This window comes from Panulirus ornatus, chromosome 20 (assembly GCF_036320965.1).
Source record: "Panulirus ornatus isolate Po-2019 chromosome 20, ASM3632096v1, whole genome shotgun sequence".
Taxonomy (NCBI): domain Eukaryota; kingdom Metazoa; phylum Arthropoda; class Malacostraca; order Decapoda; family Palinuridae; genus Panulirus; species Panulirus ornatus.
In genome coordinates, this window is record NC_092243.1 from 48,865,581 (window position 1) to 48,888,534 (window position 22,954).

Sequence of the window (22,954 nt, forward strand, 5' to 3'; positions counted from 1 at the left end):
AAGGAGAGAAGTGTTTTCCTTAATTTCATCAGAAATCAATAAAGATTCTGCTACAAAACCATTTCTGTATTTTTACTATACTATATCAGGTTAACGTAATGAATTTGCTTGCAAGTCAGACACGAAGAATATAAAACAAAATATTCTACACTGGGACACCAATGTATTCAGCTCTGCTGAGGAAAATTTCTAATGTGACCAATTAGGCAATTAAAAGATAAAAATACATGATAAAAAGCTTACCTTTGATCTTATCACTACTGTATTGTTTGCTTAAATGAGTCATAAAGTCTTCATAAAACTTCTCTGCTGCCTCACCACCCATTGCATGACGATAGTCTGGTTTGTTTCCCTTCAGCTCGCAGTATAATGTGAACTGAAGTGTAAAATAACACTGTAATATATGCAATGGTGTTGTATATTTACAAGTTTATTAATATCATGTGTTGATGAAAAAAATTTACCTAATTTCATTCTCACATATGCTTAATGAACAAGAATAAATATTTCATAACCATGAGGAAAATATAGTTAACTGGTCAAACACAAACTATGAAAATGACTGTAAAGACATCCATCTCTTTATAATTCTTGTCTTGTGTTACCAGACTCCATCTGCTTGTGGTTACAAGTGTGAAAGTCACCTCAGGCATGGCTGTATCATTGTCAAATGACAGAAGGTAGTACAACCTTGTTGAGGAACTTTTCACTTTTGATCTAATCTAACCTAACCAGCTACAATCTGTGGTGAACATCAATAAAACCTTGTTTTTATGTCTGCTTTTCCATTTCCTTTAGCCCATTTTTAAATGTTTGAACAGCTTTCAGCCATTCCATAAGAGCAAGGGTGAAAAGGAGTGCAAGTAACCTGGTCAATTCCCATTTTTCTCCATAAATTGGTCAAATTCATAACTGGTAAACTGGTTCCTATGATCACTAACTAACACTCAGGGCAGCCCATAAGTGGTAAAAATATACCTTAACTCAGCAGTGGTTGCATGTGCTGATGTATTCATAAATCTTACCTCTAACCATTCTGATTAGGAATCAATGAGAACCAAATACATATGCCCCGTAAATGGTCTGAAGAAATCTACTTGAACTCTTTCCCATGGCTTATTGGGTTTACCTCTATTCACTTGATAAATCTCTTAAGTTTCTCCCACTGTTCAATGTCCCTATCTAAATTAGGCCACCAAACATATGATCTAGTTATCCCTCTCATGTGAAGATACCTGGATGAGCCTTTGCTGTCCTGCTGGAGAAACCACTATCCTGTTCCCCCACATTATGCAACCTTCCTCTGTACTAAGTTCATCTCTACATACATAAAATGACTAAACTCTGGAACCTGAGCAGCTTCTGACCAACCATTCTTGATTAGAAAAAAAAAAATTAGCATATACTGGGTCATGTGTTGTCCATCTCCTGACGTGTTTAGCTGCAACTGGCGAATCTTCAATGTGCTCCACTCAATTGGTCAGCATTTGCATTGTCATGACCATTTCTAAATTTCAACAGGTAATCATACTGGACAATGTCTTGTGTTCAGTAAAAGAGGAACTGGCCTTGTGGTCTGTGACTAATGTGAATGATCTTCCCTACACATAGTTATGAAAATGGCGCACCCCCAAACACTACTGCCAAACTCTCCCTGTTAATTTGTGCATAATTTTTGTCAGCATCATTCATTTTGTGTGAAGCAAAGCGATAGGTAGTTCTGATCAATCTTCATTTTGGTGTACTAGCACTGCATCGCATGACAAAACAAAGAGGCCTATCTGGATCATAATGTGCCAAAACCTCACTAGAAATACCATCTGCTTTGCTTTTGTAAGTGCAGCTTCTTGTGGGTGCAACCACTGCCATCTTTAATAACATATACAATGGCGCAAGCACTGAGGAGGTTTCTCAGAAATTTACCATAAAACTTTATACCTCCTGAGAATTATCACAATGTTTGCACATCTATTGGTCTTGATGCACCCTTAAATTTTTACTTTACTTTCTAATACATAAATGCCCTGTACAGCAGTGTTATGTCCCAAATAATGTAGCTTCAAACCTTTTTCATTTAACCTCGTCACCACCTTGGTCAAGTTTGCTCTATGTTCTGCTTCAGTGTTTCTAAAGATCAAAAGAGTATCTAAATATACAACAGTGTGTGGAATATCTTAATTGTAAATTTTTCTGAAAAATCCCACATGCACTCTTGATCCCATTGGGTATTCTCTTAATACTTCTTTGACTCTTCATCCAATAACATCTGTTGATAAGCACTTAAGTCCAATTTTGAGAATGACTTACATCCTTCCAAATTGGTCAAGTAATCAATTTTGGAACTGGAAAAGTGTCCTTCTCAGTCACCAGGTTTCCTGTCACTTTAAAGTCTCCACAAATTCTAACTTGTGAGTATAGCTTGGACATAACCACTATCGGAATGGCCCATTCTGAGCTTTCTACTGGTGTGTGTTCCATTTTCCACAAGCCTGTCCAATTCTATGTCTGTAGCCTCTCTCAAAGAAAAAGGCAGTGGGTGAGCTTTTAAAGAATTTTGGCTTTAATTTAGCATCTACATAAATTTTTGGCCTTCCCTCCAGTGTGTGTACCCAAACCTTCCTCAAGTAAACCAGCATACTTCATTTTCAAATCCTTCACAAACTCTTCGTTGCTGTCCAACTGTTCCCATTCATTAAACACTGAATTCTTCCACTGGAAGACCAGGAGTTTACAAGGTTTTTTTTTTTTTTTTTTTTTCATACTATTCGCCATTTCCCGCATTAGCGAGGTAGCGTTAAGAACAGAGGACTGGGCCTTTGAGGGAATATCCTCACCTGGCTCCCTTCTCTGTTCCTTCTTTTGGAAAAAAAAAAAAAAAAAAAAGAGAGGGGAGGATTTCCAGCCCCCCCGCTCCCTCCCCTTTTAGTCGCCTTCTACGACACGCAGGGAATACGTGGGAAGTATTCTTTCTCCCCTATCCCCAGGGAGAACAAGGAGTATGTATGATAGTATAATTAAAGGGGTTGCTTTAAGAAGACCACCTGTGACATGGGCAAATAATGTGGAAGAATACTGGAGAGAGAAATGGTGGAAGAATGCACGGAATGGTGTACGCAAGGAAGTGGGGACTCTCTTGCCATGGCCATCCCTTGATGGAAGTTCCCAGAGATACAGATAGATAGATAGATAAGCTTACCTGAGAAACACTGAGAACCTCCAAGCCAGCATCCTTAACACCCAGCTGCCATCGTTTTCCATTTTTATCTTCAAACAATCGCGTGTTAAGAACTTTCCTCACTCTGCAAACAAAACATTCCTATTCATTAATACCCTTATGTAAAATCTGATGATCAGAAATAAAAATCATAAATATATGATTGAATTTAGTTAATATTTTGATCAACGTACAGTTAAAGTAAAAAAAATAATCAATGAAACAGTACTAAATATTATACCAGTGAAAAACTACAGTAAACACATACCAGGAAATATAAAATACAATAATAAACATACAGAAGAATGAATACTATTTGTAAAAAGAAATAACAAAACAATGTGGTCTTATTTCACATGAAGAATGTGCTTAGGAGAATAAATGCCTTCCTTGATTATGGTCTTGAGGGTTCCGAGGAAATTTTTGGCAGCAACATCAGCAGAAGCAAACTCATCAGATGTAATAATTGCAGCATTTTCTAAAATTTGTAAACCAACCAGAACTTACTTGAAATATCTTCCCTGCTCCTTCTACTGCCAAGGCATCGTGTATATTCTGAGCTTTGCCTAGGGCACAAGCATGCTGATGGGAACATTTTCATCATGAGTCTGGGGCCTAATCCATGTATTCAACATTCATTCCATCTTCCCCACAATTAAACTTTGGAAATACAAGGTCTTTGATGCACTGATTACTCTTCCATTCTTGGGACTCATCTTTATCTTCTTTGCACTATCACAAATAGTTTGTAAAGTAGATTCACACCTTGATCTTCCCTGCACTATCACGAATAGTTCGTAAAGTAGATTTACCAAGTCCAAGGGCACACGATATCAACTGTTTGTTCACCTCTCTCAAAACATATGAACTTTAGTCACACCAAGCAAGACCCAAAACACATGTAATATACAATATATTGAAGCACTCCATTACTATAAACTGCATCTACACCATGCATATGAATGCTTATCGTATGAGACTGAAAACACCACACCACCATAATTCCAGCCCAATGATGATCGTGTTATTCCAAACAACAGCCCGTGTAAATAAAACATGTGTAAATGGACTGAGTGCATTATTCTAAAAATGGCATAAATCTAATACACATAAATAGAAAGGTCTAAGTACACATACACCTTAGCCTAATCCAGTTTATCAACCAACACTTGGGGAGGACAAAAAGCTGGGTAGACTATGGACCAACTGCCATGTCCAGGATTCAAACCTTTGAGCTCAATTCCATGTGACCCCTGAATGCCTCATGGTCAGGAATGCTAATCACCCCACCATAGCACAAGACAAACCCCATCCCAGTCAACGCACAAAATATAAAGTAAGAGGACTACAAATTACGTAAACAACCCCCTAAAACCTATTTTGTTCAACCCCCAATACCTATCTTGTTATTTGCCCTATTAATATTTTTATGCATTTGTTTTCCTGAAATCACCTTTTCCTGCACTTTGGATCATACATGTAATGAATGTCGTGTGTCAATGTTGCAATGCTGGTCGGTCATGTAGTTTTTCTTAGTTCATAATCCAGACAATCTTCTCAGTTTTCATTATTGTTTTAAAATTTTCCTAACTTTTTTATTTGGGGCACTTATTCTTTTGTCATTGGATATAATCCAATTTTAGATACCTGAAATTATGTTTGCCATAGGTGATATTTACAAGACAAAACCATACTTTTTTTTCACTAATATTCTGTATCTATATCTATGTGTGTTACCCTGGGGACAGGGGAAAAAGAATACTTCCCACATATTCCCTGCATGTCGTAAAAGGCAACTAAAAGGGGAAGGTTTAGGGGACTGGAAATCCTCCCCTCCAGTTTTTAATTTTCCAAAAAAAAAAAAAGGAACTGAGAAGGGGACCAAGTAAGGATATTCCCTCTAATGTTAAGTCCTTTGTTCTTAATGCTACCTTGCTAATGCAGGAAATGGTAAATATGTATGAAAAAAAAAATGCATTTTTTCATACTTGTCCACCATTTCCTGCATTAGCAGGGTAACACCAGGAACAGACAAAGAAAAGGACTATTTTGCTTGTATACATTCTCTAGCTGTCAGGTGCAATGCACTGAAACTATGGGCCCCATCCACAACCAGGCAACATAGACCCTTCTAGGGTTTCTGACGGCTGCTTCACATCCCTTGGTTCAGTCCAATGTCAGCAAGTCATCCTTTGTATAACCCATTTCAGGCACAAATATCCTCTTTGTCAACCTCTCCTCACTCATTCTCTCCATATGTCCAAACATTTTAGCACACTTTTTCAGCTCTCTAAACCATACTCTTCTTATTACCCTAACATTCTTTACATGATCAACCCTCCTCAAACTACATATTGTCCTCAAACATTTTATTGCCAACACATTAACCCTCTTCCATACATTCTAAGCAAAAGCTTAAGCCTTGCATCCCCACATCACTGTCAGGAACATTATACCTTCAAACATACCCATCTTCACCCTCCCAGATATAACTCTCCTTCCACACTCCTCAATGCTCCCATGACCTTTGCACCCCCCAACCACCAAGTGACTCAGCTTGATGGTTCCCTTCACCAGCCTGTCCATTCTGAGATATCAAAAATGTTTCACTTCCTTCAGGTTTTCTCTATTCAAACTCACAACCCAACTACCTTGTCTCTTTGTCCTTGCTAAACCTAATAATCTTGCTTTTATTCACATTTATTCTCAACTTTCTCCTTTCACACACATTTGTTTCTTTGTGAATAAAAGCACTGATAAAATGTCAATCTAGAAGTAAAGTTACAAGCACGTGTTTTGATGCTGTAGCCACATGTACAGTGTGTTACTGATAAAGAAACCAAAGGCTATATGGTGTCACTGTCTGTCCCACTTCATTGATAATCTGCTAGTTTTTAGTGCTATAACTTCACTAAACCCGAGCTAAAATGGGTGAAAATGTCCACCTCAATGATAACTGTTCCTGATGGAAGAATAAACTGCATGGGAACTGTTATGCTAAGATTAATTTAGATGTAAGGCTGACTAAGCATAGGCAGCACTGATGAGGAACCTCCTGCATGTGAGAGAAATCCTATAATTTTTTTTTTATTCCTAGACATTCCCTGCTAAATTATGGGTGCATCTAATATGTCGGTGTACCTAATACAGCATAAAATACATTATTTTATGAAAGGTGAATTATTTACCCTTTCCAGATGACACAGCTCTGGTGGCAGATTCCAAAAAACTCCAAAAGCTGATGTCAGAGTTTGTTTGTGTGAAAGGAGAAAGTTGAGAGTCACGATAAACTACAGTAAGGTAAAGAGGTGCAGCAAGATGACACAAATGATTTAACAGTAAGTTCGAAAGGGAAGGACCTAGAAGAAGTAGAGTGCTTTGGGCACTATACCTGCAAATGGATACAGCACCAGAGGGAACTATGGGGGATGAAACGAGTCACACATAAGCCCTGGATATATTTAGTGTGTAAAAGGAGAGGTCAAAGTTTGTTAGAGCAAAGATGCATATGTTTCAAGGTATAGTAGTCCTTAAAGAGTTTTGGTCTTAAGACGAAAGAATGGAAGAGGGTGAATGAGTTGGAAGTGAAATGCCTGAAGACCATATGTAATGTGAGGCAGATTGTTCGCATGAGGAATGACAGCATGAGAGAGAGAGATGTGGTAGTAAACAAAACCTGATCAAGGGAGTTGACCAGGATGTGCTGCAATGGTTTTGACAAATGAAGAGGATGAGAAAAGGAAGAACATCTAAGATGATCTATGTGTCAGAAGAGAAGGGAGGATGTGAAAGGAGAAAGGTAAGATGTGGGCTGAAGCAGGGTATATGAAGTGGTCAAGATAAACTATGATGAAAAAGTGTGCGAGGCTTGACTTGTTTATGGTAAGCACTGGTTTCATAGGTGTTTGATAGGTTGGCTGTTGTTTGGTTGTTCCTGATGAGGCAACATTATGGTGGGATAAACAAATGGGTGTAAAAAAATATTTCTAACAGAGGATGAAAAGAATGTTATTAGGACCACACTTTTACTCTCCCTTGTTCTAGCTTCTTAAATCAATGATGGCGGGCAATTATCATCAATGAGCATTAAGGAAATGCAAAATACTGAAGTTTTAGCATATACATGAATAATTTCATCTGTAAGGGTTAGCTTAGCTGCCGACAAGACTGAAAGGATGATGAAAATCAGTCTAACTGGAACAGAAGTGAACACACTTGGAAAATACAGCCCACATAAGCATACATCAGTGAGAGTGATGAGGATTAATCTGATTAAAATTCTACTTACTGGTTGTATAAGAAACTCACATGAACTCTATATCTGCCTGGGTATCATTCTTGTGGATGCCAACTAGGACACACACACCTCGCCCGATGGAGCTGATCACTTCTTCCCCCACTGTTGATGTTAAGGATATGCTACATAAGTGTAAACAATATAATTTCCCATTATATAATAAATATTCAAATCCAAACTGCTGTCCCTGTGGTAGTAAAGCTGAAATTCAAAGACACAAAAATGTGTTATGAGTAATAGCTTGTACATGGTTTGCTTAACATGAAGACCTAAAATGTAAGTGCTGAAGGATGAAAAACTGCTTCTCTCCAGGGAAGTGTCCTGTAAACCTTTAGAGAATCTCTAGGATCCCCTGGAGTTAGAAAACCTTTTAAACCCCTACATTCTAGGAAAGTAAGTATCTCTTAACCCTAGTTAATCATCTTAGACCTAGCAGACTAATGGTTCAGCCCAGGTCAACCCATCAACAAATCAGTAAGATCCTCTGAGCACAATTGTCATCATCCCCTGATAGTTGGTGCTGACTTGCTTTATAATTCTTGGAACATAGGTGTCAACATAATGGTGTTCACAATTGGTTAACCCTTTGACTGCTTCATTTCTTCATATGACACTCTCTTAGCTCAAATCCCTGGCCATCATGCAAAGTCTTGATAGCTCCCAGCCTCATCTGAAATCCCAGCTGATGTTTGATTCCACTAATTACCTATAAATATCACTACCAGCTTCTGACTACAGCTAGAAAAGAAAATCATGCACCTAAGGTACCCAGGTATTGTCACAGGGGTTGAATATTAATAGATTTGGCATGATGCTACATCTACATGCCCACTATCAAACAATATGCAAGATACAATGGATAACGTATGAATAAAGTAATGAAGACGAAAGTTGGTAAACACTGTAATTTTCACCTGAAGGTGAATAGGAAGAAAGCTATATGTTAGTATACAGTAGAACTAAAACCAAAACAACTAGAATATTTCTAGGTGTTTCTGATAATGAAACACACAATTTGTGCATAAAAATACTTTGAGTTTTGTTAGATTATACCTTTAACTGGTCTTCAGAGTCATATAAACTGGGCAGTCATAAATTCGTTACATGATCTGCAGTTACAGATAATCATAAAGAAAGCTTCCTTATGAGCCCATCCTCTATTACCCACATAAACATCAGGAAGGTGTTATGGTTTCACTTAGTTTTAGAATAATAAAACAACTACTCTAGTATTAGTGCTTACACGTTTAGGCAAATTGGAGGTGGAAGGATGGAGTGAGGGGGATTTTGAGCGATCGGGGCCTGAACATGCAGAAGGGTGAAGGGTGTGCAGGGAATTGGGTGAATTGGAACGATGTGGTGTGCCAGGGTCGGAGTGCTATCAGTGGATTGGACCAGGGCATATGGGGAATCTGGGTTGAACCATGGAGGGTTTTGTGGTGCCTAGGTGCGAAGGGGGAGCTGTGGTTTTGGCGTGTTGCATGTGATAGACAGAGACTGAGTATGAACAAATATGGCCTTTGTTGTCTTTTCTTAGTGCTACCTCACATGCGCACAGGGAGTGGAGGGTGCCATTTCATGTGTGGCGGGGTGGCATGGGAATGGATGAGGGCAGCAAGTACGAATATGTACATGTGGAAGGTACTAAGAATATATGGTGTGGGAGGCAAGTTGTTAGAAGCAGTGAAAAGTTTTTATCGAGGATGTAAAGCATGTGTACGTGTAGGAAGAGAGGAAAGTGATTGGTTCTCAGTGAAGGTAGGTTTGCGACAGGGGTGTGTGATGTCTCCATGGTTGTTTAATTTGTTTATGGATGGGGTTGTTAGGGAGGTGAATGCAAGAGTTTTGGAAAGAGGGGCAAGTATGCAGTCTGTTGTGGGTGAGAGAGCTTGGGAGGTGAGTCAGTTGTTGTTCGCTGATGATACAGTGCTGGTGGCTGATTCATGTGAGAAACTGCAGAAGCTGATGACTGAGTTTGGTAAAGTGTGTGAAAGAAGAAAGCTGAGAGAAAATGTGAATAAAAGCAAAGATACAGTAGGGTTGAGGGTCAAGTCAACTGGGAGATAAGTTTGAATGGAGAAAAACTAGAGGAAGTGAAGTGTTTTAGATATCTGGGAGTGGATTTGGCAGCGGTTGGAACCATGGAAGCGGAAGTGAGTCACAGGGTGGGGGAGGGGGTGAAAATTCTGGGAGCGTTGAAGAATGTGTGGAAGTCGAGAACATTATCTCGGAAAGAAAAAATGGGTATGTTTTAAGGAGTAATGGTTCCAACAATGTTATATGGTTGCGAGGTGTGGGCTATGGATAGAGTTGTGCAGAGGAGGGTGGGTGTGCTGGAAATGAGATTTTTGAGGACAATATGTGGTGTGAGGTGGTTTGATCGAGTAAGAGAGATGTGTGGTAATAAAAAGAGCGTGGTTGAGAGAGCAGAAGAGGGTGTTTTGAAATGGTTTGGTCACATGGAGAGAATGAGTGAGGAAAGATTGACCAAGAGGATATATGTGTCAGTGGTGGAGGGAACAAGGAGAAGTGGGAGACCAAATTAGAGGTGGAAAGATGGAGTGAAAAAGATTGTGAGTGATCGGGGCCTGAACATGCAGGAGGGTGAAAGGTGTGCAAGGAATAGAGTGAATTGGAACGATGTGGTATACCGGGGTCGACGTGCTGTCCATGGATTGAACCAGGGCATGTGAAGCGTCTGGGGTAAACCATGGAAAGTTCGTGGGGCCTGGATGTGGAAGGGAGCTGTGGTTTCGGTGCATTATTACATGACAGCTAGAGACTGAGTGTGAATGAATGTGGCCTTTGTTGTCTTTTCCTAGCACTACCTCGCACACATGAGGGGGGAGGGGGTTGTTATTTCATGAATGGCACGGTGGCGATGGGAATGAATAAAGGCAGACAGTATGAATTATGTACATGTGATATATGTATATGTCTGTGTGTGTATATATATGTATACGTTGAGATGTATAGGTATGTATATTTGCGTGTGTGGACGTGTATGTATATACATGTGTATGTGGGTGGGTTGAGCCATTCTTTCGTATGTTTCCTTGCACTAACTCACTAACACAGGAGACAGCAACAAAGTATAATAAGATAAAATAAATAGATAATGTTTAAGCAATAAATAAACACATTTCTGTCTACAAAAAATGATGTGTCAATATATGTGTAATGTGCTTAGAGTAAACAGTATGAATTCATGCTTGGAAAGTAATCACAAAGTGAGACTGTGTACCCAAATGGTACATACCTCATGATGTTTTATGTAAACGCTTCCCCTCTTACCCTGTAAAAAGCACCACTGAAGTAATGAAAATTTAGCTTCAGAATAATGAATCGCTTTAGTTTTATGCTTCTATCCTTGGTGATAGAAAAAAATTGTAGTTGCCTATACCAACAAAGTTCTGCCTTTGTAAAATATACATAAATACTGCTGGCACAGGGTAGAAGGAATTCTACCTCTACATTCCCTGCATGTCCTTCAAGGCAACTTGAAGGACATGTGAGGTTTTGGAGGCCCCCCTTCCCCCTTTCTAGTATTTCAATATCTAAAAGATGGAAATGAAGAAGCCAAGGAAGATTATACTCATTCTCCTTGACAGCTCAGGCTGGGGTGTTTAAAGGTGTGTGGATCTAAACAAGATGAAAGAAGAAACAGGTAGTATGTTTGACAAAAGGAACCTATGAGTTCTTGCTCTGAGTAAAATAGAGCTCAAGGGTAAAGGGGAGGAATGGTTCAGAAACGTCTTAGGAGTAGAGTCGCGTTGCTGCTGTGAGGGGAATAGCTAAGGAAGGGGTAGCACTACTGCTGAAGCAGTTGTGGGAGTGAGAGTGTAAAGCAGTGAGCTCTGAACTGATTACGGTAAAAGAGAAAAGGGATAGCACCTTGCTATTAGAAAGATCAAGAAAGGCATCTGTTTTGGGAGCAGCTGAGGGAGTCCATCAGCAATTGTGATTCAAGAGACTAAGTAGTACTAATGGGTGATTTAAATAAGAAGTGAGTAATGTGGTGGTTGACAGAATAATTGGAGGGCATAGGTATCACACAATTAGAATGGAAAAGGGGAACAGTTTGTAGTGTTGTGTGCTGAAAAATGGCTGGGATACCCGGTTTAAAAAGAGGGTTGTACACATACGTACATAGGATATATGGTCAGCACGCATCATAGGATTACATACTAACTGCAAAAAGAGACTTTTGGATGTGAAAGTGTGATGAGGGCAGATGGTGGGATGTTTCTTTTTATTACCATGTGGAGGCAAGGATGAAGATCTGTAGATAGTTTCAGAAAAGAAAAACATTATGGGTGAGAAGAGAGTGGAGAAAGTACGTGAGCTTGGAAAAGAAACATGTGAAGAAATACAAGGCTGAGAGTAGAATGGCAAAAGGTGAGAGTAAAGAAAGCTCATAGAGTGGTTGAGGAATGGGAGATATTTTGGAAAGCAGCACCAGCATGTGGCATGCATGAGGTGGGAGGTAAGCAGGTAAAAAAGGGTAGTGCGTGGTGAGATACCAAAGTAAATTTGCTCGTGAAAGAGAAAAGAGAGATGTATGGGCAGTACTCACAAGAAAGGAGTGTGAGCAATTGGGAGATGTACAAGAAAAAGTAGTGAGAGGAAGGTGCAGGGGTTGAAGAAGTTGAAAAACAAGAGGTGCTATGAGCTATTATCATTAAATTTCTGGGAGAATAAGATGTTTTGGAAGTAGGTTAACAGTGTGAAAAACAAAAGAACAAACGGGAACATCTGCAAAAAGGGCAAATGGGAAAGTGGTAAAAGGTAGTGATGAAGTGAGGAGGAGATGGAGTGAGTATTTTGAAGGACTGTGGAATGCATTTGATGAGAGGGTGGCAGGTTGTTATTTGCTGATGAGACACCAATGGTGGCAGATTAAAGTGAGAAACTGCATAAGGTAGTAAGTGAGTTTGGGAGAGTGTGAGAAAGAAGGAATTTGAGAATAACTGTAAATAAATTCACCCCCTGAATTAAGTGATTCAGCATCTGTTGCCAAATCATTGGTAATCTAGACTTTCCATAGCCCTTTAAAGCTCTCTGATTATCTGAATCAAACACTATCATCTCCTTAAGTATACCCTCCAAGTAGTAACATCAAGAGACCTCTGACAATCTTAAACCCTGGAGCCATCTTTTTCTTCCTTGCTAACGAGTACCCTGGCTGGCATTCTTTTCCTAAATACGACAGTCTCATCCACACTATTCATATGACGGGGTGTGTAACCTCCTTTCTCAATAATTCTTTATAAATGCACAAGATCAGGTAAAGGCAAGATAACCATGGTAAGAAAGTTTACTAAAACAAAAGTTTTTGTTTAAAAGCACACTGCAAGAGGGTGGATTATTCATCCAAATATATTTTGCTAGTACTTGTGGGATATGAATATAAAATCATAATCTTATATCATAAATGATGGTACGACTAAAAACCCTATAAAATCTTGAAATATTTCATTACTGAAGTAAAAGGATACAAGATACAGTAACTCAAAAACTGAAGAGAAATGGGATATGGGAGGAAGAATACCACCCTCATGTCTCCAGCATGCCACAGAAGTTAACTAAAAGGGGCAGAAGATAGGGACTGGGAACCCTCAACTCCTCATATTTCATTTCTTGGAAGTAGCTACAAAAGAAGGAGCCAAGTGAGGAGTCCTTCATGAGGGTCAAGCTGAGCTGGCTGAATACACATGAACGTAACCAGGATGGTAATAAGGAAGAGAAAGAGTAGTATGTTTGCAGAAAGGAATCTGAATGTTCAGGCCCTCATTGAAACTAAGCTCAAAGGAAGGGGTTTAGAATGGTTTCAGAATATCTGAAAAGTGAACTCTGGGGTTAGTGCAAGAGCAAAAGCAAAGGAAGAGTTGGCTTTTCTGTTGGAGTTGTACGAATGTATTAAGGAGCATGAGGAAGAAAGTTCCAATCCAATGTGAGTGAAACTGAAAGTATATAACAAGAGGTGGGTGACTCAGTGCCTATGCACACAGTAGCATGAGGACTAACAGTAAGCTTTTTGGAAGGTGTTGAAAAACTGTGTCAGCAGTTCTTACACAAAGGATCAGGTATTAGTGATGGGGGGACTTGAATTCAAGATTGGGTGGCATAGTAGTTGCAAGTATAACTGGGAGCATGGGCGATATATAATAAATGTACCCTGTTTAGTTGAAAAAGAATTAGTGACAGGAAACATCTGGTTTAAAAAAGCAACATACATAAATAAGTACACATGGGTGAGTGGGGTTGGGAGTCAATGTGCATTACTGAATTATGTACTCACTGACAGACAAGCAAAGGAGAGCCTGACAGTTGTGAATGACAGAGCGGGGCACCTAGTGGGGTGTCTTGTCACTTGTTAAAGGAGGCGAGTGTGAAAGTTTGTTATTGTTTTATGAAAAAAAAGAAATGAATTGGATGGGAAGAAGGTGATAAAAGTGGCTTATGTGCAAAAATACCAAGTAAGATTGCGTGAACAGATAATATAAGAGTAAAGAAACTAGGGGCGTTGGCAAAGAATGAAAGGAATTTGGGAAGCACTACTCAAATATGCAGGTGAAGTGTGTAGTATGCAGAAGATGAGATGTGGGTACTTGAGAGAAGTGCCCAAACAGAAACTACCTACTACTTTTTATATCCAATATGCTGTTTCCACAACTCAAAATAGAGTGACCTATGCATCATGGAAAAAGGAGTTGCCCTTTAACCTCTCAACAGACTTTTCTGTCCACCCTTGTATGACCCCTTTTTCTCAGTGTATAAATGCATTCATATCTTCACAGAATAAGAAATAAACAATATAAGAGGAATTCTTGCCATGTACAGTCCATAGATAAATTATTGTGCCATCAGTACTACAGATAAAGCTAACACTTGTCATTAAGGCCTGTTTTAATATTTTTTCTAGCTATATGTTACTGGAATGGCTTTTGCTTTTACTGTTATAATGACAATAATATGTATGTATACTCTGTACATAACAATTATTGGGGTACATATGTAAAAGCAAAAGCAGAAAAATTTTGACAAGTTGCATCAACAACTATGCAAACTGTGTAATACCTCCCTCTTCCATCCCTGGAGGAGAAATGAGCATGATTTGTCCTGTGAAGGTATTCAGCACCCATTCACCCTCCTTTCCAACCTAGATTTTAGTCTTCAAACTGTGACCGGAAATCTCAGTTTGTAAATATACAATCATTTATATGTGGTTAGCGTGGCTGAATGGTTAAGTCAAAGAGGTTCAGTTCGAGGAAGGGGACCTTTCTCCTTTAAGTCTAATTCATGTTATTTACTTTAATAACTATTTACAATGTTTTGTCAGTTCTCAACTCATCCAACTTCAATCTTACCTGTGACAGATGCCTGACGCACTCGTTGTAATACGACCCTCATAATCTTCAAAACACTGTTACTGTTTAAAATAGATGGTCTAGTATTCACCAGTCTGTTGTACTACCCTGCCAAAGATTAAATCATCATTACAAATCATATTTCTGTGTATGTCTCAAGCAAATACAGTATTCAGTAGGTCTAAAGAAAATACAATAGTGAAGAATCTTCTCCATGTACCCAGAAAAGAGCATTTACAAATTAGCAGTACATTTCTCTCAAAGCAATGACAAAAATATGTGCCTCTGCTACAGGTGGAAAGAAAAGGCATATAAACCAAATGTTGCCACTGTTCTTCCATAATAAACATGGCAATATGGCCTTCTACATATTCTTGGTCTTCTTAAAAGTGCTGATAAGTAAGTTAAAGGTGAGCTTGAAATTTTACTTATCATTTCATAAAGAAGCATACCATTCCTTGATATATTTTCTTAAATGTGGTTTTACATGATTCACTTGTTCAGCACAAAAAATTTAAAATTGCTTCTGCATCACAAAGCATTTAATACACTGTTTCATGTAAGAATGTAATAACAAAAGGTTTGCATGATCTAATACATATATTTCTGAGATATCCTGAGATATTGACCATGCTATAGTGATCTAAAACTTGATTAAAAGAAATCTTAGCTTGACCTATTAAGTTTTCTTTTCTCAATAAATAAGTTTACTGAGTGAACTCATAAAGCAACTGCAACTCAATATATAAAAAGTTTATATTCCTGAGCAAAAATCTTTTGTAATTAACTTTGAAGTATGTAATATATACAAAAACTTAACCCTTTTGATGCTCCCTTCCATGATCATAGCAAGGTGCTTCCCACCACTGTATGAAGTTTCTGTAGAGAAATGGCCACTTTCCATAACACCAACTGTTCCCTTACCCAATCCACTCATGCAAATAGCAGGGAACATAACATAATAAGGATAATAATGTGCAACATTGTAAAATACCAAGAGACATGTACTTCTCTGATATTCCAACAGTGCAATGCAATTAGCAAATGATAGTAATACAGTACATGATCTGAAAACACAAATACCAAAGTGCAATATCAGTGATGCAACTATATTGGTTACTAGTGACTAATGAACGACAAAATAATACAATAATATTGAGGATAGGCAAGCAAGTATGAATGTTTTTTTTTTTTGTTTTTTTTTTCAAACTATTCGCCATTTCCCGCGTTAGCGAGGTAGCGTTAAGAACAGAGAACTGGGCCACTGAGGGAATATCCTCACCTGGCCCCCTTTTCTGTTCCTTCTTTTGGAAAATTAAAAAAAATTGAGAGGGGAGGATTTCCAGCCCCCCACTCCCTCCCCTTTTAGTTGCCTTCTACGACACGCAGGGAATACGTGGGAAGTATTCTTTCTCCCTTATCCCCAGGGATAGTATATGTATATACATGTATATGTCTATGTATGTGTATGTATATGTTGATATGTATATGTATGTATATGTGCATGTATGGGCATTTGTGTATATGTATGTGTGTATGAGTGGATGGGCCGTTCTTCATCTGTTTCCTTGTGATACCTCGCTGACATGGTAAATGGTGATCAAGTATAATAAATATATAATTGATTACATATATATCTTTTTATCCTTAACCACCGTTTCTCATGTTAGCAAGGTAGTGCCAGGAACAGACAAAGGCCACACCAGCCCTATCCATTCTCTAGCTGTCATGTCAAATTCACTAAAATCACAGCTCCCTATCCACAACTAAACCCCACTGACATTTTTATAGTTTACCCGACACTTCACATGCCCTTGTTCAGTTCGCTGACAGCAAGCCAACCTAAATACACCACATCATCACTCTATCCTGTGCATGCCACACACTCCTGTATGTTCAGGTCCCAATCACCCAAAATCTTTTTTACTCCATCCTTCCACCTCCAATTTGGTGTCCCTGTTCTCCTTATTCCCTCCACTTTTGACAAATATATCCTCTTTGTCAACCTTTCCTCACTCATTCTCTCTGTATGTCCAAACCATTTCAGCACATTCTCTTCAGCTATCTCACCACACTCTTTTTATTACACTTCCCTCTTACCCTCCTCTGCACATCCTGATCTATACACCAAGCCTCACATCCACATAATATAGCTGGACTATACCTTCAAGCAAACCCAATTTTGCCCTTAAGGATAACAATCTTTCTGCACATTCTTCAGCACTCCCAGGGCCTTCATCCCAACCCACCCTATAACTCACTTCCACCTCCATGGTTCCATTTACTGCCATGTCCACTCCCTGGTATCTAAAACACTTCACTTTCTCTAATTCTTCTCCATTCAAACTCACCCTGACTAACCTGTTTCTCAACCCTACTACACCTAATAACCTTACTTTTATTTAGATTTACTCTAAACTTCCTCCTTTCACACACTCTTCCCAACTCAGTCACCAACTTTTGCAGTTCCCCTCAAATCTACCAGCAGTGCTGTATCATCAGCAAACAACAACTGACTCACTTCCAAGGCCCTCCCATCCCCTACACACCACATACTTGCCCCTCTCTCCAAGACTCTTGCATTTACCTCCCTTACCACTCCATCCATAAACAAATTAAACACCCATAGTGACATTACACACCCCTGACAAAGACCAACCTTCACTTGGAACCATCCATTCTCCTCTCTTCCTACTCACACTCATGCCTTACAACCTTGATAAAAAACTTACTGCTTCTAGCAACTTTCCTCTCTTACCATATAATCTTAATATCTTCCACAAGGAATCCCTTTTAACCCTATCATAAACTTTCTCCAAATCCACAGATGCCACATAAATTCCACGTTTTTCTAAATATTTCTACCACACTCTTTAAGGCAACAACCTGATCCACATATTCTCTACCAAATCTGAAACCACACTGCTCCTCCCCAGTCATGCTTTGTACATGCCTTCATCCTCTCAGTCACTACTCTCCCATGTAACTTACCAGTTAATCTCTGCAAACTTATATCTCTATAGCTTGAAAACTCATCTTTATCCCTCTTACCTTTATACAGTGGCACTATACATTCATTCTGCCAATCTTCAGGCACCTCATAATGAAAATCCTAACTAACCAATCAACAACAAAGTCACTTTTTCTTAATGCTTTCAACAGCTACAACATCCACTCCAGCTGCCTCACCACATTTCAACTCACATAAAGTTTTCACCACCTCATCTCTCTTCACCAAACTGCTATCCATGACTCTTTCACTTCACATATCAACCTGACCCAAACATCCTACATCTGCCACTCTATCATCATATAAAGACCTGACCCAAACACCCTACGTCTGCCACTCTATCATCACATACCACCCTGACCCAAACACCCTACATCTGCCACTCTATCATCACATACCAACCTGACCCAAACACCCAACATCTGCCACTCTATCATCACATACCAACCTGACCCAAACACCCTACATCTGCCACTCTATCATCAAACACATTCAACAATCCTTCAAAATACTCACTCCATCTCCTCCTCACTTCATTACTACCTGTTACCACTTCCATTTTGTCCCCTTTCACCAATGTTCCTATTTGCTCTCTTGTTTTCTGCACTTTATTAACCTCCTTCCAAAACATCTTATTCTCCCAAAAGTTTACTGATGCTCATCCCCCTAATTCTCATTTGCCCTCTTTTTCAACCCCTGCAACTTCCTCTTGACCTTCTACCACTTTCTCTTATCCATCCCCCAGTCACTTACTCTTATAAGTACTGCATGAAAGCCTTTCATACTACCTTTTCTAATATACCCACCTACCATCTTTCACATGCCACATGCATCTCTCGCACATGCTACAAATGCTTCACTAAATACTTCTCACTCCTCACTTGCTCTCATTGCTTAATCTACTATCCTCTTTGCCATTCTACACTAATTTTTTTTCACACGTCTCTTTTCCAAGTTCACTTACTCTCACCACACTCTTCTTAATGATATTGTTTCCTCTTTTGCAAAAAACTATAAATCTTCAATCCTTCAATTAGGCCCGGCCTTGATGTGGACTTTTGTCCATGACTAGAACCTTCAATATAAAACTCTCTACCTTCTCATGTCTTTCCCAATGAGTATGACCAAGTAAATTTTAAGACGGGTTTTTCACTTTCTCAATAATTCATAAATACTTTCTCGTCTTTTCTTTTTGCTTCATAATTCTCTCTATACTTCAATTAGGCCTGGCCTTGATGTGGACTTTTGTCCATGACTGGAACTTTCAATATAAAAAAAATGAGGTAAAAGATTACAGCATAATAATCTCTGTTGACCTACATGTAAGCAGTACATAGAAGCAGTGAATTACACACACAAAATTTTTGGTTTCACAGAAAGCCTTCAAACTTAAGCCCCAAGAAATATTGAATACTGTGTTCAGTTTTGGTCACCCTACCAAAAAAAATTACATAGACAAAATGGAGACTACTGCATCAAGCTACCAAAATGATTCCTGGACTGAGAAATAAATCCTGGATCAGATAAAACTAACTTATTTAGCTTATAAAAGAGCAAGTTGAGGTGATCTAAGTATTCATAATGATCAATAGCTTTGATAATCTTGATCTATCAAGTTGCGTGAGACTTGATTAGTCTGATTTTACTCATAGTATTGGATACAACCTCAACAAACAATTTACCTCGAACATATGGAGCGATTTGCCATTTATGAATGGTCGAAAGCAGTACCACAGATACATTTAAGAAAAGGCTTGGTAAATACTTCGCTTCAAGACCAAGACTTTCAGTATTTGCACCTCCACAGTCAAAATGACAATTTGCAGCTTAATTCTCTTTGAATTATCTGTATTCCCTCTAACTTTTACCACATACTGTGTTTCTTATATTCTTTCACTATCACAGTCTCGAAAGGACCCAATAGTCTATTAGTTTGAATTTTTTTGTATATCTTAGTCATCAGATGATGACATTACTTGGTGACAGTGGACTACTGCAGCTAATTCATAGAAGTGGACTACATACAAGAAACCTTATAAGCTATCATCACAAAACATGGAATACCTGCTGTAGTCGGTAACACTGGTCCCCATTTCTCACATCAAGTCCTTCACGAGTACTTGGAACTTTAGTCATGAGGCGTTTAGCACTTGCCACCCCCCCCCCCCCCCACGAAAAAAAGAAAAAAGCACATCTCAAGGCCTTAACACAAAACGTACAGCGACTATGGGAAAGTCATGTGTAGACCCTCAGACTGACCACAAGGGGATGAACAGGGTAGGATAAGCTGAGGAAATAAGAGAACGAATGGAAAAGATGAAGGTGCTGCTGCTACAGACTGACACAACCTTACAAATCCAATGCCACTATTGGTAAGCCAGACAATATGGGTATGGCTAATAAGTGACTAAGACCTAGGAAGAGGTTACTTCTTGCATGATGCACGACAGCCGAACTTACGAGGTCACTACAACAAATGGATTTAAGTACAGATTCTTGAGACCTTCAACCCATCAAGAATTGCACCACACCAGCCACTAGAGTCAACATGGATGATTCACACACAGGAATAAAGCTCAGAAACATTTCCTTGAGAGAACATAAACCCGTAACAGATGTAGTAACACCAAGCCAACTGAAATATGCTAGTCAGAGTTGCCAACTTTAAATTTCAGATGGCGCTACATTCACTTCCGGAACGTGCTAAAAAAATCTAAGATTTACTTAAATGACAGCGAAAAAAAATGCTCTTCGAATATTTCTGCCTTTTGACGTGCCAAATTATTAATAACAGGTACGAATGACTGCTTTAACACAAACACTCACCATTATTCCAGATCTAATTACCACTCAGCAATCTCTTGGTCCTCGGGGTTCTGTGGGTTGTGGTCATGTGAAGCTCCTGGTTGTGTTGGCCATGACTCGTATCCTTCCAATGACCCAATTTTTTCCGTACTTCCTTTAGCAGTTTATAATCATAACAGCAGTTTCCACTTCTTATTAGCCCATACCTGATAGTTAGTGTTGCATTTAAACTGTTGATAGTCTATTTCGAAGCTTTGACTTCACGATGTTCATGAGTAAAGATACGTTCTACATCAGCGTTGAAGTGAGGCCATGTCAGCACAAGAACGCCAGCTGAGAGAGGTCACTGAAGGGATTTTCTCCTGTTGCATCCATGAACGGGGCTATTTCAGCCCAGAGTGCTGGGGTGTCAGTTTTGTTTCCATAATGGATGATGAAGCTTCCTCCACTGGAACTCAATGCGTGTGAGAATTTCTTCGTTATCAGTAAACATCTTTGCTAATTCCAGTATTCCAGGATTTATGGGTTGCAGACATTCACTTGCACTCAATGATGATATTGACTGTAACACTTGGACATTGTCTGACAAAATGTTGACGAAACTGTTTCACCAACTCTACTACAACTGTAGGAATCTTCCTCGAATATTCTTATCAACAGGAAACTTACATTGTGTCATCTTTTCAAACTCGTACCCCAAGTAGGTCTAAGTAGTTCTCAAATGAATCTCTTTCATTTGATTTTCTGCCTGGGATGACGACCTAAGAATTTATAGAATAAGTTGAATAAGGTCAATTGGCAGTTTGGTTGGATCCTGTACCTCTGCTTCAATTTTCACATTTACACGCTGAACTTCACCAAGAATATGATTCAGGAATATCAGGATGGCATGGTATTTTCTTGTCACATAACATTTCATAGAGGATCTGAGCTGTGTAACATATCTCACCATTTCTTGCCATTTCAAAGCGAGTCTTGAGTTCAACCCAGTGGTGCAGTATGCTGACAGTTGCTGATTCAATCGACAGCCATCGTGTCTGGCTCAGATGTATTAATTTCAACAGAGCTTGATCATCACTGATCAAAGAAAATATCTCTATGTACCTTGCTTGGCGAATGACAGAGTGGGAGAGCCAATGATAGGTCTCTCTGATCATAAAATCCAGGTTCCTAGGAAGACACTCAGCTGCAGCATGAGATACAGTTAGCTGTAGAGAATGACACACACTTGATCAGGATCAGATGAGGAACTTGAGTTTAGCACACACACACACACACAGCGTTGTTAACACCTGTCATCACAGAAACATTGTCCGTGCCAATTACATGGTTTTGTGACCCCAACCCATTATTATTCAAGGACTTCTTGATGGCATCACATATTAACATTACAGTCACTCAGCTCAACAAGATCCAAGAAAGTCACTACAATCTTCTTATTTTCACAACAGAACTGGATAGCGATACGCAATTGTTACTCTCAACAATTAAGAGATGATCAACAACACGTAATGAACAGCTGAGTGATCAACAACACGTAATGAACAGCTGAGATGATCAACAACACGTAATGAACAGCTGAGTGATCAACAACACGTAATGAACAGCTGAAATGATCAACAACACGTAATGAACAGCTGAGTGATCAACAACAAGTAATGAACAGCTGAGTGATCAACAACACGTAATGAACAGCTGAGATGATCAACAACACGTAATGAACAATGTTCTACGATGAATAGTGATCTACTTCCTTGTCTCCCGTGCGTCATCACTCTCTTTTTTCAAACGGAATTGTGGTGTACTGAATGGCTCTTAGCTTTCTTGTGTTTACTTGTTTTGCTGTGTCTTTCGATGTCACTAAGATTAGCAGGCAGCTGGCAACTGCAGTACTTACAAAGACATTTTGTGTCATCCCCTTCTACTTTTCTTAAGCACTTCATATTTGAGGGTTTCCAACCACTCCACTTTAAAATGTTGAGTATATTTCTCACTCACGGATAATTCTGTTACCACCGAGAGTCCCACTGAACCTGAACTGGACAGGGGCCCTGAGGTGGGGAACCCCAAAAATATATCCGAACCGAACCGGTTCAAAAAATTTTCGAGCATGTTCATTTCGATGAGAATGAATTACGTGTAATATCTGTACTGTTTTCCTTGTTATTTCAACAGGTTTCTAATAAACTTCCCAAGTCACTTTAGCATTTTAATTGATATCTGAACTTCCTCATATATTGAAATAACGCTAACTTTGG

General features: G+C 39.1%; 1 protein-coding gene across 3 annotated transcripts in view; it reads right to left on the reverse strand.

Annotated features, from left to right (window-relative positions):
* Dtd (D-aminoacyl-tRNA deacylase) overlaps positions 1–22,630 on the reverse strand; it is a 31,314-nt gene extending 8,684 nt beyond the window's left edge. Inside the window, exons 1-5 of one of the 3 annotated variants that reach the window (XM_071674914.1) lie at positions 22,594–22,630; positions 14,882–14,989; positions 7,523–7,613; positions 3,197–3,299; positions 244–376 (exon numbers count right to left, since the gene is read on the reverse strand). In XM_071674914.1, coding sequence (XP_071531015.1) covers positions 244–376; positions 3,197–3,299; positions 7,523–7,613; positions 14,882–14,924 — 370 coding nt within the window. In that variant the 5' untranslated portion in view covers positions 14,925–14,989; positions 22,594–22,630. Of the gene's footprint in view, positions 1–243; positions 377–3,196; positions 3,300–7,522; positions 7,614–14,881; positions 14,990–20,351; positions 20,543–20,717; positions 20,873–22,593 lie in introns of those variants that run through there. The other 2 variants (XM_071674913.1, XM_071674912.1) reach the window with 2 other exon arrangements.
* Positions 22,631–22,954: the final 324 nt, after the last annotated feature.